General features: G+C 34.0%; 1 protein-coding gene across 2 annotated transcripts in view; it reads right to left on the reverse strand.

The window, feature by feature from the left end:
* The window catches only part of Rubicon (run domain Beclin-1-interacting and cysteine-rich domain-containing protein rubicon), a 28,976-nt gene that overhangs the window by 1,754 nt on the left and 9,878 nt on the right, over positions 1–17,344 (reverse strand). For both annotated transcript variants that reach the window (XM_080165995.1, XM_080165994.1), the window contains exons 13-28: positions 16,507–16,598; positions 16,207–16,251; positions 15,834–15,930; positions 15,517–15,626; positions 14,756–14,901; positions 10,178–10,239; positions 9,501–9,566; positions 9,006–9,095; positions 8,358–8,404; positions 7,930–7,976; positions 5,606–5,670; positions 5,422–5,531; positions 4,924–5,026; positions 4,400–4,488; positions 3,772–3,823; positions 6–62 (exon numbers count right to left, since the gene is read on the reverse strand). In XM_080165995.1, the coding sequence (XP_080022121.1) occupies positions 6–62; positions 3,772–3,823; positions 4,400–4,488; positions 4,924–5,026; positions 5,422–5,531; positions 5,606–5,670; positions 7,930–7,976; positions 8,358–8,404; positions 9,006–9,095; positions 9,501–9,566; positions 10,178–10,239; positions 14,756–14,901; positions 15,517–15,626; positions 15,834–15,930; positions 16,207–16,251; positions 16,507–16,598 (1,278 nt within the window). The remainder of the gene's footprint in view (positions 1–5; positions 63–3,771; positions 3,824–4,399; positions 4,489–4,923; positions 5,027–5,421; positions 5,532–5,605; positions 5,671–7,929; positions 7,977–8,357; positions 8,405–9,005; positions 9,096–9,500; positions 9,567–10,177; positions 10,240–14,755; positions 14,902–15,516; positions 15,627–15,833; positions 15,931–16,206; positions 16,252–16,506; positions 16,599–17,344) is intronic.

The following is a 17,344-nucleotide window of genomic DNA, read 5'->3' on the forward strand; positions in this document are numbered from 1 at the left end:
CTTACCTGGAAAGGAAAGATAATGTCGTTGTTGTGACATCCTTCACAGATATATCCACGAGCCTAAAGTGGTAAGGGGGGGGGGAAGTTTGTACACTTATAGGAAATGAAATTCAGTACCAAAGTTTGGGAGGGTCGTATGGGCTTGTTTTTAAAGTTATCAACCTAATTCTTTTTGTAGGCTCTCTTATATGACTTGATATACACGGAAAACTTAGAAAATTGAATTTCGGTACTTTCCTTCTAGGGGCTTGTGGAGCAAAAGACCCCCCAAAACACTAAAAATATGAGTTCTGACCTTATTTTTAAAGATATCGACCTGATTTTTTCTTTATAATACTTTTTTAACATACCCGAATCAACGAACCATTACAGATTTCATTTTGGGACTTTCCTTCTAGGGGCTTGTGGAGCAAGAGACCCCCAAAACACAAAAATATGAGTACTGGGCTTATTTTTGAAGATATTGACCTGATTTTTTTTGTAATACCTTTTTAACTTAACCGAATTAACGAACCATTACAGATTTCATTTTGGGACTTTCCTCTTAGGGGCTTTTGGAGCAAGAGACCCCCAAAACACAAAAATTAAATATGAGTACTGGGCTTATTTTTGAAGATATCAACCTGCTTTTTTTATATAAAAATAGTATTTAAACATAACCGAATCTACGAACCATTACAGATTTCATTTTTGGACTTTCCTTCTAGGGGCTTGTGGAGCAAGAGACCCCCAAAAATCATAAAAATATGAGTTGTGGGCTTCTCTTTTAAGATATCAACCTTATTTTTTTATATAATAAAAAAAATACTATTTTAACATAACCAAATCTACGAACCATTACAGATTTCATTTTGGGACTTTCCTTCTACGGGCTTGTGGAGCAAAAGACCCCAAAAACACTAAAAATATGAGTTCTGAGCTTATTTTTAAAGATATCAACCTGATTTTTTATATAAAAATACTATTTTAACATAACCGAATCTATGAACCATTACAGATTTCATTTTGGGACTTTCCTTCTAGGGGCTTGTGGAGCAAAAGACCCCAAAAACACTAAAAATATGAGTTCTGACCTTATTTTTAAATATATCAACCTGATTTTTTCAGGAACACTTTTTTTAACATAACCGAACTAAGAAACCATTACAGATTTCATTTTGGGACTTTTCTTTTAGAAGCTAGTGGGGCAAAAGACCCCCAAAAAATATTTTTAGAGATATTGAGCTGATTTTTTTCATGAAAACTTTTTTCACATGTTTGAACTAGGTAGCCACTAATAATTTCATTTTGGCACTTTCCTTTTAGGGGAAAGTAGGGTAAAACACCTCCAAAACAAAATAAATTGAGTTCTCAGGTTATCTTAAAAAATAAGCTCTTAACTCATATTTTTAGTGTTTTGGGGGTCTTTTGCTCCACAAGCCCCTAGAAGGAAAGTCCCAAAATGAAATCCTTAATGGTTTCTTAGTTCGGTTATGTTAAATAAGTATTATTTTAAAAAGATCAGGTTGATATCTTTAAAAATAAGATCAGAACTCATATTTTTAGTGGTTTTTGGAATCTTTGCTCCACTAGCCCCTAGAAGGAAAGTCCCAAAATGAAATTTGTAATGTTTTCTTAATTTGGTTATGTTAAAACAGTATTATTTTTTAAAAATCAGGTTGATATCTTAAAAAAAAAGCTCAGAACTCATATTTTTAGTGTTTTTGGGGTCTTTTGCTCCACAAACCCGTAGAAGGAAAGTCCCAAAATGAAATCTGTAATGGTTCGCAGATTCGGCTATGTTAAAATAGTATTTTTATATAAAAAATCAGGTTGATATCTTAAAAAAGAAGCCCACAACTCATATTTTTATGATTTTTGGGGGTCTCTTGCTCCACAAGCCCCTAGAAGGAAAGTCACAAAATAAAATCTGTAATGGTTCGTAGTAGGGTTGGGCCGGATATCCGGTGTGGCCGGGTATCCGGCCATTTTCAATATCCGGCCGGATACCGGATATTGAAACTATCCGGCCGGATATCCGGCTCTATAATTTTTTATACTTTACACCAAAAATCTCTGCTTTTTAAATTTTAAATGGCTATAATTTTCTTATTATTGAAGCTAGAAGTACATTTTTTCTGAACAAGTTTAACTTTATGTAAATTTATATAAGATTTCTGATGAAATTTTTTTTTGCTTCTTTAATATCTGGTAATTTGGCCGGTTATCCGGCCGGATATCCGGTAATTTGGCCGGATAACCGGATATTTGCCGGATATCCGGTATCCGGCCAAAAAAGTATCCGGCCCAACCCTAGTTCGTAGATTCGGTTATGTTTAAATATTATTTTTATGTAAAAAAAGCAGGTTGATATCTTCAAAAATAAGCCCAGTACTCATATTTTTGTGTTTTTGGGGTCTCTTGCTCCACAAGCCCCTAGAAGGAAAGTCCCAAAATGAAATCTGTAATGGTTCGTTAATTCGGTTATGTTAAAAAAGTATTATAAAAAAAATCAGGTCGATATCTTCAAAAATAAGCCCATTACTCATATTTTTGTGTTTTGGGGGTCTCTTGCTCCACAAGCCCCTAGAAGGAAAGTCCCAAAATGAAATCTGTAATGGTTCGTTGATTCGGGTATGTTAAAAAAGTATTATAAAGAAAAAATCAGGCCGATATCTTTAAAAATAAGGTCAGAACTCATATTTTTAGTGTTTTGGGGGGTCTTTTGCTCCACAAGCCCCTAGAAGGAAAGTACCGAAATTCAATTTTCAAAGTTTTCCGTATATATCAAGTCATATAAGAGAGCCTACAAAAAGAATTAGGTTGATAACTTTAAAAACAAGCCCATACGACCCTCCCAAACTTTGGTACTGAATTTCATTTCCTATAAGTGTACAAACTTCCCCCCCCCTTAATATTTTAATGATAAGCTTTTCTTTATTTATGATATATTCATCGATCATTTTGAAAAACTAAATGATTGCAGGGAGTAAGGGAGAGGACAATGGATCGAATATTCAATTTTTAAGGAGTCTCAGACTTTGGGGACTGGCTTAAAGGGAATGTGCACGAATACAGCGGATTCTTACTGATTTTGGGGACTTGCGCATCAATGCCCCGCTAACTAGCTGAGCTAGTTTTGAATATGCAGACAGAAAAGTTTGTTATTTATCGCTGGTTTTAACAAATATTTTTTCCCAAGAAAATGTCTTTTCATGTATAGAAACTCTACTGTGATATTTATGTATTAAATAATCTAAGAACCGCTTGAATTTAGGGGCCAGTTATAAATATATCAGAAGGGTTGAGGTAGTTCTAAACAAGATTTTTCTAGTGATTAATTACAGAATGTTTACTACATAGTGATGTGTTGATAATTTAGTTTTCAAGTAAATGATTTTTTTCTTAGAACTAATTTTGTTCTAAATTAGGTTACCATGATCCCTTTACAATTTTGGTAAAATTTTCTTGATAAATCTGGTTTTCATTGCTTTTCAGCGAACCCTCTTAAATTGAATTAATTGCCCATTGTCCCCTCCCTTACTCCCTGAAATGATTCGAGTCTTAAATTAAGGCATGTTTGAGTTGCTCTTTTAATTTCGAACCATTTAAGAAGATTAAAATGTAATTACGTGTGAATTTTTACAATACAATGGTGTCTGGTTCGGACTTTCAAAGCCAGCTTTTTTTTTCTTAACAGTTATTTTGTTATAAATGTTTCTCCGTATTTCGGATTGTTGAAAGCCTCGTTTATTCTTGTCTGTTTCAAATAGAATTTCATTGTTTTTACCTGACATAGCTGACATGACTGTACATGTCTCAATCCATCTCCAATAATGGTCCTGAATATTTTTTAGTTTTCATATTTTTGTCCATTTTAATAGCAATAACAACATAAAAAAAGAAAACAATGTTTTGGTTTTATCGCTTGGGATAAGAAGCTTTAAGCTTTAAGAGATTACACCAAGGAGGGAGGGAAATTGGACTAAAAACCAGGGTTCCGGAGCCGGGAGCAGCAACAATTTTGGTGGAGCCGGATCCGGAGCCGTATTTTTCGTTAAAAACGGCTCCGGCTCCGGACTAGCTAAGAATGATTTTTTAAAGTAATATTATAATTTGGCAACGGTCTATTTCCATATAATAAACTGAAAAACTATTGTTACTTAACAAATAGACACACATCCTTCTACTTTTATATAGCTTTAATCAAATAAAAGCAAAATATTTTATATTATTTTATCAAATTCAATAATGAAAAAAAATTGATATATTAATTTTAAGGTAGGAGCCGGAGCCGTATTTCCAAATACGGCTCCGCGGAGCCGGAGCCGCATCAAAATTAAACGGCTCCGACACCCTGCTAAAAACTATACTGGTAACCAAAGTAGTAGGTATAAAAAGTTAAATATTTACTAAACCTGAGTGTTAATCCAAGTTTTTGAAATTTAGTGCTGAATAATTCTTGCACGGAGAAAAGGTGGGGTTCTTGACACACGTAGTTTTCCATCTAAATTAAATACATTTTAGAATGGATTCTAAGCCATACTGAAAAATCATGTATCTCATCATTTTTGTAGACAATTTTCTACAGATTATTGAGTTATAATTTGTTCTAAAGGCTTGGCTAAGATGTTTAGATATTATATTTATATTGGTTCAAAACTAATAGTGTCCAAGCTTTACAAACAATAATTTAATCTATAGATGGGGTAATATTGTTTATCATCATAGGAGATGTATAATGTATATTAATTCACCGTCCATTATCCCTATTATATTTAAAACATTTTAATCTATTTTTGTTTATCATCATTGGGGATGTATATTAATTCACCGTCCATTATCTCTAAAAATAAGAGATTCCTATCTTAAATTTCTTATAAGAGTAGGGTACCATATTGAAGCAACTGCGAAGCTATTAGAAGGACCTTATATTAGTTACCTTGTCAATAAGATCTTGAGAATGTTTACAGTTGATAATATACTTGTTTAACTTTCCCAGCTGATGACGACACTTACACACACTCTTCAACTTCTCCACTTTTCTAAAAATATAAAATTGATTTTTAGCATTGTTGGAGAGAATATTGAGCTTTAAACTAGATTGGTCTTCAAAGTTTATAAATACGTTCTAAGCTTTTACTCAGAGTGCCTGTTGAGCACTCAACCCTAACACCTCTTATTTTAGAAATAAATTATGGGGAGATGGTTTTTTTCTGTCTAATTCCTGCAGAGCTACTCAATATAACCTAACCTGGCCTAAAGTAATACAAAAACAATCTACCCTCTTTATTCTTAATTTATTTTAAAATTTGGAGAAGGGTGGGGGGGGGGGGGGCAACAAGGTGCTTTGTGTAAAAACACCATTCATTGGCTCAAAAATGTGAGGAAATTGTAATTACTATTCATTGGGTTGACAAAAATGAATATTAAATATTACCTTAACATTCCTGGATTAAGATCCATAATATTGAACAATCTCTCTGTGTAAACAGATTTCAAAATTTCAAGAGAAAAGTTGGACACTGGATACCTCTTGAAATCCCAGTCCTAAATATATTTACTTTTCTAAGATATCTAAGATAACACAAATAAGATTGGCTAAATCTGGCTCAAAGATTTACCTGGATGACGCGTGCTGGTATGATTGCAAGTTGATTTTCATGGCATCCAGTGCAGAAATATTTACCTGTAGCAAAATAAAAGTTATCAGATAATCATTTTACAAAAGTAACAGGATGTCTTTATGTCTGTGTGTATGTGTGTTTCTGTCTATCTGTAAATAAGGATCTCTCTAACCGCCAAACCGATTTGATTCTTCTTTACAGCTTCTCATAGGTCATGAGAAAGTTTATAACTATTTTATGGGAAGTACCACCAACCTCCCAATAGAAATAGCGGTTATAGTTCCTTTCGTGGCAACGCTTCTTAAGGGGCGATTCGTCGTATTTTCAAAGTAGCTTTTCTCCTATTTCTAGCCCCTGCGGGGGGCTCTAACCCTGCGGGGCCAATTGCCTAACCCTACGGGACAATATAAAAAGCTACTGTGAAAATACGACATTATATATCGCCAATTAAGGGGCTTTGCCACGAAAGGGACTATACCCGAAATAGCCCCTAGGAAAAAATGTCCCCATCACCCGATTTTTTTTTTACTTTTTATTACTAAAAGGGGGGGGGGGAATGTGGTGACTCGTCACACGACATACCAGCAATTTTATTTTGGGTGCTACTCCCTTAGTTTTAGAGATAATTGGATGAAATCTTTTGGGCTGGGTCACTAATTACCCAAACTATTGGTATCTTTAAAAAAAAACGGCGGCGAGACCGCCGCTCCCGCCGTTTTCCGCCGCCACCAAAAAATTTTTTTTTTGCATTTCTCGCTGAATTAGGCAATTTGGAATCATTTGAGACCATGTTATTTTTTTCAAAAATTTTTCCCCTTACAAGCAACTTTGTCATTTTTTTCAAATTCTCGTTTATGAAGGTATATCTTAAATACAGTATGCTACTCCCTTAGTTTTAGAGATAATTGGATGAAATCTTTTGGGCTGGGTCACTAATTACCCCAACTATTGGTATCTTTAAAAAAAAACGGCGGCGGGACCGCCGCTCCCGCCGCCCGCCGCCGTTTTCCGCCGCCACCTAAAAAAAAATTTTATTGCATTTCTCGCCGAATTAGGCAATTTGGAATCATTTGAGACCATGTTATTTTTTTCAAAAATTTTTCCCCTTACAAGCAACCCTGCGGGGGGACTTTTTTTTCATTTTTTTCAAATTCTCGTTTATCAAGGTATATCCCGCCGCCCGCCGCCGTTTTCCGCCGCCACCTAAAAAAAAATTTTATTGCATTTCTCGCCGAATTAGGCAATTTGGAATCATTTGAGACCATGTTATTTTTTTCAAAAATTTTTCCCCTTACAAGCAACCCTGCGGGGGGACTTTTTTTTCATTTTTTTCAAATTCTCGTTTATCAAGGTATATCTTAAATTCAGTGCTACTCCTGTGCTTTTAAAGATATTGAAACAAAATCTTTTTAGGTAGGTCAGTAAAAAATATTTAAATAAAAAATGGCGGCGGGACCGCCGCTCCCGCCGTCCGCCGCCGTTTTCCGCCGCCACCAAAAAAATTTTTTTTATTGCATTTCTCGCCGAATTAGGCAATTTGGAATAATATGAGACCAAGTTATTATTTCAAAAATTTCCCCTTACAAGCAACCTTGCTCCCGCCATCCGCCGCCGCCGTTTTCCGCCACCGCCCCAAAAAAATTTGAAAAAATAACATGGTCTCATATGATTCAAAATTGCCTAATTCGGCGAGAAATGCAATAAAAAAAAAATTTTCGTGGCGGCGGAAAACGGCGGCGGACGGCGGGAGCGGCGGTGCTGCTGCCGTTTTTTTTAAAGATATCAAAACTTGGGGTAATTAGTGACACAATCAAAAAGATTTCATCCAATTATCTCTAAAACTAAAGGAATAGCATACTGTATTTAAGATATACCTTCGTAAACGAGAATTTGAAAAAAATGACTAAGTCCCCCCGAAGGGTTGCTTGTAAGGGGAAAATTTTTTGAAAAAAATAACATGGTCTCAAATGATTCCAAATTGCCTAATTCGGCGAGAAATGCAATAAAAAATTTTTTTTTGGTGGCGGCGGAAAACGGCGGCGGGCGGCGGGAGCGGCGGTCTCGCCGCCGTTTTTTTTAAAGATACCAATAGTTGGGGTAATTAGTGACCCAGCCCAAAAGATTTCATCCAATTATCTCTAAAACTAAGGGAGTAGCACCCAAAATAAAATTGCTGGTATGTCGTGTGACGAGTCACCACATTTCCCCCCCCCCCTTTATAAAATGTTTAGTCGATTCCTACACCTCCCCTCTCCTCAAGTGCCTATAGAGGCCTTTAGAGGCGTAGCCGCTAATAAAGAATAATTCAAATTAATTCTTACCAAGATAATGACAAAATCTGAAAGATTTGCTATACCTCTCCTCAACTCTAATAATTGTTAAAATCAGCAATAATTTACAAATATCGATAATAAATTCTGTAGAATCAAATTCTCATTAAAATGTCTGAATCTATTATTTGGAAATTGCTACAAATACTTGATTTAAATGCATTTATATAAATGAACATGTTTTTTTTCATAAAAAATATTTCTTCAAAGGATTTTTGAATCCTTTTAAAGAGCCACATAATTACTTTAATATCAAAATATTGGCTATTTTGTCGTGTTTAATGCCTCATCATATAAACATATTAATCTAACTCTTAACTATATTTTTCGTTAAGAAATTTTTAAGGCTCCTAAGATAGATTTCCTTTTTAATTAAAACCGGTTAAATTATGGTGAAAATTGGTGATTTAAAAATATTCCTAAGAGCACATCCAGCACATTGCCATCTTTGTTGACACATCATTGTCTAAAATTAAAGAAAATATCTTGATCATAATTAGGAGTTGTTTGACAATAGGCGAATTTGACTAACGGTAACAAACAACATTTTATGGAAAATGAACGAAAAAATGGCCCCCACAGTATTAATATGACTAGAGAGGTAACCATAATCTTTCTGATAAAATCAGAGAGTACAAACATAAAGGCAATTACCCTAAAAGTGCCTAGTCAAGCACAGAAAAGCCCTTATTTGAGAAAATTGAAAACAAGTAGGGTGGGGACTGGAGATTTTGTTGGTTTGTAATTAACATTATGATAAGTTGGATTAGGTTTTATTAGGTACATGGTAACTCCCCAGGGTTCGAGACCCCTGCAGGGGTTAGGTATAGTAAAAATTACTCTCCCTTCCCTCAGCCATATTTTCAATTTATTTAAAGAAAAATGGGGGTGTACGGATATCTGTGCAAGCTGACGGTGAAACCAAACATCATTCTTCAATTCCTGTTTTTTTGTACTAATATGTATTGTTCATTGTTCTTTAAGACATGCTGCACAGCAATTTCAAGAATTTTAACGAATAACCAAAATGTACAAGTCAAGATGTTAAGTTGAAAAAAATCAAATACCTTTCTATTGCTTGGCTTCTCTTGTATTGTTAGCACAAGTTGTGGTCTCGGAGGTGCCCAAACTAAGTTACCACGTAGCTCTGTCGCTCCCTGAATACAAAAAGGGTAGTTTCTAATTATTTGTCCTTCTTTTACTTATGATCTCGAAAGCGGATAAAACAACATGTCTGGGCATATTTAAAAGTTCATAAGGCATAACAAATAGTTTTTGTTTTATCTATCTTTTATTTTTTAAACAAGATGATCTATAGTTATTTACTCGTTTTGTTCGTCCGCTATCCTATTATATAGTAGTACCTAAAGTTTTTTGTGTGTAGCTTAAGATTTCGATAACAACTCAACTGACTGAATTCTCCATTTTATGTAAGCTTTATATAGGTCTCTGGATGGTTTTATTTTATTTATTTCAAAGCTTGGTTTTAGGCTATTTTCTTAATCCTAATACAGAGCTTCTATATGCCAGGAGTTGAATAGTTAGATAAAATTTCTTTTTACCTTTAAATCTTCATCTGGATCAACAGGTAAAGAATCTGGAAGTGGCAACAGCTGTTGTGGAGCATCCTTTATATTATAAAATGGATAGTAAGTAAATGCAATGGCGCTCCCCCCCCCCCAGAAAAAATTCTTTGAAACTCACAAAAAAAAATTCAGTCGCCCCTTCATCAATTTAAAGCTTTTACAAATTTAATTTTCACCATAAAATTATGATTTAAAACATAAGAAAAAAAGATGGAATTTTTGTCCATTAAATAAAAGTCGAACAAATCTTATAAAAGTTCAATTTTAATTTTACTAGTCTTCACCAAAAATATCGAAAATCAAATAAAAAACAGCTAAAACATGCTTAATTTTATGTAGACAGACAAACACACGCCCTTCCAAATCAACACAGATTCATTATACCTCAGCTCTTTATACAACAGCTGATTTTTTTTCTTTTACTTTTAGCCAAAATCTAGTGAAAATCTAATGGAAAACGCAACAAAATAAGCAAAGTTACATAAAGTGTGGCATAATAACTTTTCACAGTACATTGTTCTAGAATACATAGAAAGAATTTTCAAGGATTAAAAAGGTTTTAAAACTCAAGAACAATTGCTAATTTTTTAAATTTTTAAAAAAAGTTTTTTATATGAAAAGATTTTCTTTTTTAATTTAAAACATGTTCTAACCTGTTCTGTGACAAGCCAGGGTATTTGATCAGCTGGTGGAAGCCTCCCTGCTCCTATTTGGCCTATCAAAATAAAATCACTGCAGTTTAAATACATTATATAGAAAAGAAACTATTTTTAAAGGATCGTTGTCAATTAATCTTTTTTTTATTACCTACGTTATATCCTTACTAGCGGCTTCGCCCCTAGCCTCTAGGGGCTTTGCCCCAAGAGGTGATAAAAAAAAAAAATTATGGCGAAAATCGTAAAGGACCATGGAAATCTCCTTCAAAAAAAAAAAAAAAAAAAAAAAATGGGGGGGGATTTTTTGGTTTTTTGGGGGGTTGGGGGTGTCCCACCCCCCAAGAAAATAGCTTAAACCCACCACAGGACCAATAGGCAGATACCCTGAAGAGTAGAATCCGATCGGTTCAGTGGTTACCGAGATCTTAAGGGTGTCCCATGGAGTAGTGGTTAGCGCACTACGCTGTTGTTGGGAAAATCTGAGTTCAAGTCCCCTCATAGATATTGCACTCAGATGACAAATGCTGTTGCAATTTGTCAGAATATAATCACGCAACCTTCCCTGTGATGCCCTTAGGTTGTAAGGAGGGAGATTTGTAGAAAGTTAGGATCCTACCTATCAAGCAACTGTAATCGTGCTTTCCCTCGTCCATGCTCCTCATTCATATGAGAGTGCCATTAATTAGGGTGGCTTAATATGGAACACCTGCCTAAACTCTAGGCCACGGTGATGTAATAATTGAGTAGCTTCCACGAGAATTGCGGGTCAGCTTGTAATGTAACATAGAATACACTCAGCTGTGCGTGAAGCTTACCAATCTAGGATTGGTCAAAGGATTCTCACCTCCAATCTCCTCGTGCATCTGAATCCTAACTTCAGAGAATCAAGGCTACATACACACATACATACATCTTAAGGGACAGACAGACAGACGGACAGACGGACAGACAGACATCGTTCTACTTTGTATTATAGATACTAAAGTAACAGGATGTCTGTGTGTTTGTGTGTCTGTGTGTTTGTGTGTTTGTACCGAAGGATCTCGCTTACCGCTGAACCGATCGGGTTCTCCTTAACAGGGTAGCTTCTCATAAGTCCCGGGAAGGTTTATAACTATTTTGGGGGAGGGTACCACCACCCTCTCAGGAGAAATCGCCCCTAGAAAAAAATTACCCCTCCCGAAAAAGAGACTTCAACGAAACATAAACCAATTATTTCTGTAATTTGATATTTTAAATAAAAAAAACATTCAAAGTGCCACTAGAGGCCTCTAGGGGCGTAGCCGCTAGTTTATAATAAGGAAAGAAAATAGTAATTTGTAAATAATTGTTATCTTTAAATATCCCCATTTTCCTTATTACACTTAACTTTTCCTTTTTACTTTCAATACTATTACATTGCACATAGGGGCAACAAGGGGCAACAATTCACCACCTCCAAATCAAGTTTTAAACATTCTATGAGTATTATCATACCCAATGTACATCAGATTTCAAAGGAATCGTAAAAATACGCTTTTTAAGTAAGCATTCTAATGCATGGAAGTCAAGAAATGCAAAGATTTTCTTACAGAAAAAGGCATACTTTTTGTGTTTCACCAACAATTTTAAAAGTATTATAAAATCTCTTAGAATTAACGTAATTAGACAAAATAACTTCTGACGAGTCATGTATTACATATATTTTGACAGTATAAAAGAAAAAAACACAAATTGAAGAAATTAGTCCTAAATAATTCTAGTTGAAGTCAAGATTTTAGTTTTTATTTGTTTGTTTTTTAATCAACAATTAAGAAGACAGTAAGAGGAAACATGTTTTCACAGGTTGCCACCGGCTAAAAAAACGATATTTGATTACCCAAAGACATATTTTGATCGCCAGTACTGGTTTCATTTACCCCCCCGCGCCCCCGTAGGGGTTTTTAGCCCGTTTTCTGAACGTGGGTGCACGAAAAGCTTGTAAGAAAAGGCGTTTAAATGCGCTTTTAAAGTCAAAACTTAAGATATAATTCAAATAAATAAAAGACACAAAAACATAGACATATTGGGAAATATTTATTCTGACTTAGAATTAAAGTTAATAATAAATATTTTCAAGTTCTATTGCACTAAATGATGGGGGGGAGGGGGGGGCTAAACCTAAATCTAAACCTCTTTATGTTTGATGTTTTAATGTAACTAAATAATCGTTTCTATAGATTATTTCAAATATCAGGGATCTAAAGGGATAAGACAAAGGTCAATAAATTGTTGTACATCCCCAATGATAATACACAAAACTACCCCTTGTGTAGATTAAAGTTAGTAGTTAAAACCTTTGAACACACAACTGTAAAACTTTGGGGACTAGTGTTATAAACAGCCCTATGTCCCCTACCTCACTGCGGAAAGGTAAAAATAATATGCAAATAACGTGAGGTTCTTATAATCATTCTAAATTGGAATTAGCAAGTAGTCTTCTGTCTGTCTATTGGCAATGCTTTGTTTTTAAATTATGTAGTTACAGGGTATTCATGTTTAAAGTCAGCAGTTTTATTTAGAAAGGGAGGGTACTGTTAATTACACTAGTCCCCAAACTTCAAAGTTTTATAATAACGTTTTTATATTCGTTAGCATAAGAACTTCAGGAAATTTAATTATTTTTTTATTGGTTGGTTCATTAAGATGAGTGTCAAAACTTTTCAACCACTAATTGTCATCTACAGACAAATAATTTTGTAATATAATTTATTAAATATGTATCAATATTGGGGATGCACATATTAATCGGTTATTGTTTTGTTCCTTAGATCCCTAGGTGTTAATATATAATACAAAGTAGCTTGATGTCTGTTTGTCTGTCCGCCCATCTCTTAAGATCTCGCTAACCACTAAACTGATTAGATTATACTCTTCAGGGAATATATCTACTGGTCCTGTGGTTGTTTAAAGATCTTTTTTCAAAAATAAAAATCTCCCTCAATTTTTTCATATTTCTATAATTAGGGTCGGTCCGTCCGTACGTCTGGTACAGTTAGCTATTTTACTTAACTTAAACAGGCTAGAATTGTCCTATCGATCTCAAACTTTTCATGCTGATTTCTACAACAGTTAGGTACGACTTAGAAAGCACAGCAACTCTATAATCGTTACCAGAAAGTCCGTACATCCATTTATAACAAGCTGATTTTTACTTTTTTGACAACAAATAATGGTTTTGAATGTTAAAAATATCCTATTCATCTGATTTTTTGAATACTGATTCCTATTTCAACGTCTATTGTTATAAGCGAAGCATCTCTATAATCAAGTCCTAAAAACGTCAGTATGTCCTTAAACAGTAACATGTATTTAATCAGTTTTAATTACAATTTTGTATAGACATGCATTAATATTCAGTTCTGACACTTTACAAGTGTTAATGTTCGTTTGTCCTTCCATTTCAGAGCTTAGCTTCTTTCATTGATGTTGTCATCCTTGTTTAATTACCTCTTGGGGCAAATCCCCTAGAGGCTAGGGGCGAAGCCGCTAGTGTACATATAAACAGTAAACAAGAATCATAATATCATCCTTATACTAAAGTAACAGGATGTCTGTGTGTTTGTACCGAAGGATCTCGCTTACCGCTGAACCGATCGGGTTCTCCTTAACAGGGTAGCTTCTCATAAGTCCCGGGAGAGATGGATAGATAGATGGATAGATAGATGGATAGATAGATGGATAGATAGATGGATAGATAGATGGATAGATAGATGGATAGATAGATGGATAAATAGATGGATAGATAGATAGATGGATAGATAGATGGATAGATAGATGGATAGATATATGGATAGATATATGGATAGATAGATGGATAGATAGATGGATAGATAGATGGATAGATAGATGGATAGATAGATGGATAGATATATGGATAGATAGATGGATAGATAAATGGATAGATATATGGATAGATAGATGGATAGATAGATGGATAGATAGATGGATAGACAGATAGATAGATATATGGATAGATAGATGGATAGATTGATGGATAGATAGATGGATAGGGTAAGGTGGGGCTATTTTTGGGAGGGTTTAATCTGGTAATTTTCTATCTACCTTCATAAAATGACCTTTATCTCCATGTTCCTTTCAAATGACAGAAAAAACAAAAAAGCAAATTTGTTTGTTGTTAAATTACCTACAAAAAAGTATAAAATGAAATTTTTGTGAGATGAATTTTAAGGTTACTAAATAATTAAATCCCCTTTTTGGTTGATTTGCCCCAATGTGCATTGTCATAGCTGCATTTCATATTTAAAATAACACCACTTATCTTGTTAACAATGGTATTTTATAAAGGATAAAGATGACTTCACAATAATAAAAACCTACCTTTTTGAGAAATCTGTCTCTCATAACAGCCGTGTTAATGACATTTACCAAAAAGAAACTTAAAATTCTCCAACGAACTTACAAACTAAGTGAAGATGCTCATTGGTCTGAGGAACATTTTAAAAAATTCAGCCATTTATCTTTACTTTTACCTCGCAACAGTACAGACAAACGAACGGACAACATGAATTTGCCCAAAAAAAAAATAAAACTTACCCAATAATGACAGCGCAATGCTTTCAGCAGATCCTTGAGGAATATCCTTAAGAAAATCTTTGGAACCAGGCTCAAATAAACTAAACTCTTCGTCATTGGAATCCAAAACTTTGTCTAACTCTTCTCCACTCAAACAATTCTCATCACTAATCAAATAATAGTTATTTATCGCATCGTATTATGGACAGCTTTTCGCGGATATTAAAATTTAAAAATTATAAGATTAAACAGAAATTGTACATTTTTATATTCGTAGAAAACTGGATATAAGACACGATACATGATTTTTCAGTATGGTTTAGAACCGGTTCTAATCTAGCGGATATCAATTGGTTTCTAAGTCATAAAGGAAATAATATTGTTGCCTTAAAAATAAATAACATTAACAGGAATAGTAACTTCCAATAGTTATATAATGAATTGATATAATAAAGGTCATTTGTATTTTCTGGTGATTTAAAATAAGATTCAAAATAATTTGTGACATTGTTCTATATAAATGTATGTTTAATATCTTTGATCATATTTGCTGTTTTCTAATGTCTCATACCTATATTTTTTTTAGACAAAATGAATTGAAAATGATTGCTAAAATCGAATAGTGTATTTTTTAAAAATAGGTTGATAAACATACTAACTTTTAAATAAAGTAAATGCTACCAAACAACAGAAGTTAGAATAGAGAGTATTTTTCTAAGTACAATTATCAATTAACCGAAGTGCATTTGATTGGGCATTAAAATTCATAAAAAATATGAAACCTGTTACAGTCCGTACTGTTGGATTGGTCTGTAGTAGCCGTATCTGTCCTGCCATCACTTAATAACTTCAGTCGTTCTGTAGCTTTTCGTGGTCGACGTAGCCTTGGTCTCTAATAGTAATCATGGATTTGGATTTGTAAAAAGCAGATTATTCAACAAAATGAACTAAAGTTTAACCGTAAGAACAAGATTTAGCGTCCAGGAAATGGGAAAAAGGGCTAGTCACTCCCCTTTATGTACAGACGTACAAACCCCATCAAACTACCGGAATCGGTGGAATTTTTTCAAATTATTTTTTACGATTCTTATCCATGTACCTGACGAGGTTTTAAAATATTTGGCATGTCATCAGTTCTATTTAACTGGGATTGTTGTAAGGCTGCATGGTTCAGTCTCATTCTTTCTTTTAATTCCCTACAAATAATTGAACATGAAGACGAACATAGGGATAGCAAAAGGAATCCTTTTAGGATTAATTTTTGGGTACCTACCCATTGTCATTGTCTAAATCGGAAAAACGGAAAGTATAACGTCAATTTTTAAAATTATGATATCATTCCTTATTATTCCAATTATGATATCAAACGAAAAACTACCCCCCTTCCCCCTTTTAAAAATTAATTCCAAAAATAAAAAGGTGGGGTCATCAGTTCTCTGCTCAACAAGGTACTCAGTGTGAAACCTCCTAACCTTATTTCTTCATCACTTTCCTCTCCCTCCTCAATACTTCTCATACTAGAACAAAAACAACCATATTAACAAGTAGCGAAGAAGTATGAAACAATCTGTTCAATATTTTACTGAAGAAAATGGTAAAAAAACAAACATTTGTTTAAAACTATTAAACATAAAATTTATTTTATCACAAAATTGTCATGTGAAATGAAAATAAACAACATGAATCAAATGTATTTAATATCTTAGGACAAAGAGAGTCATATGCAAACTATTTTGTTTCTTGATATTCAATAAAATAATAAAAACAATTACCTCGTGTCAAAGCTCATATGCTCTAAGGTTCCAATCATAGCTTCTGAGAGAACAAAGTGTGCATTTTCTCTATCCAGTTGTGCCTTTCTACCCTAAACAAGAATATTTATCCTTATACTAAAGTAACAGGATGTCTGTGTGTCTGTACTGAAGGATCTCGCTAACCGCTGAACCGATCGGGTTCTCCTTAACAGGGTAGCTTCTCATAGGTCCCGGGAAGGTTTATAACTATTTTTTGCGGGGTGGAACACCCCCAACCCCCCAAAAAATGAAAATTCTTTTTCTTTTAAAATTTAAAATAAGAAATTGGGTTATTAAATTTGACTCTCTCCTCCTCAAGTGCCCCCTAGAGGCCTCTAGGGGCGTAGCCGCTAGTTTTTAATATAGCGGAGCCAGTTAACAAATAAGATAATTATTGAAAAACTTGGTTAAAATATTGAACTAAGAAAAAATTCAATGGTACGGAGACAGTAAAAGACAGGGAGGGAGAAAACATTGTACCACACGTTGTCTTATTCGTTGGTTCAAAAACTTAAGATACTTTATCGAATTGTGATTGGTTAGATCTAAAGTAGTAATGTCCAATCTTTTCAACAACTAATTTTGATCTACAGAAAGTTGATTTTGTTTGTCATTATTTTGGATCCCTGGTAAAATAAAAAACTGGATAGAGGGATATACCACTAGAAGAAAGTATTAGACAAATAAGTAGCTTAAATATAGCAAGTGTTAATACATGTGAATATAAATCTCGCTTTTTTAATATTATCGCTGTGCTTTTTATAGTCATAATTTTCCTTGTTTTAGGACTAACAGCAGACATAAAATGTACTGATTG

This window comes from Acartia tonsa, chromosome 7 (assembly GCF_053477335.1).
Source record: "Acartia tonsa isolate MP-2025a chromosome 7, ASM5347733v1, whole genome shotgun sequence".
In the NCBI taxonomy this organism is placed as follows: Eukaryota; Metazoa; Arthropoda; class Copepoda; order Calanoida; family Acartiidae; genus Acartia; species Acartia tonsa.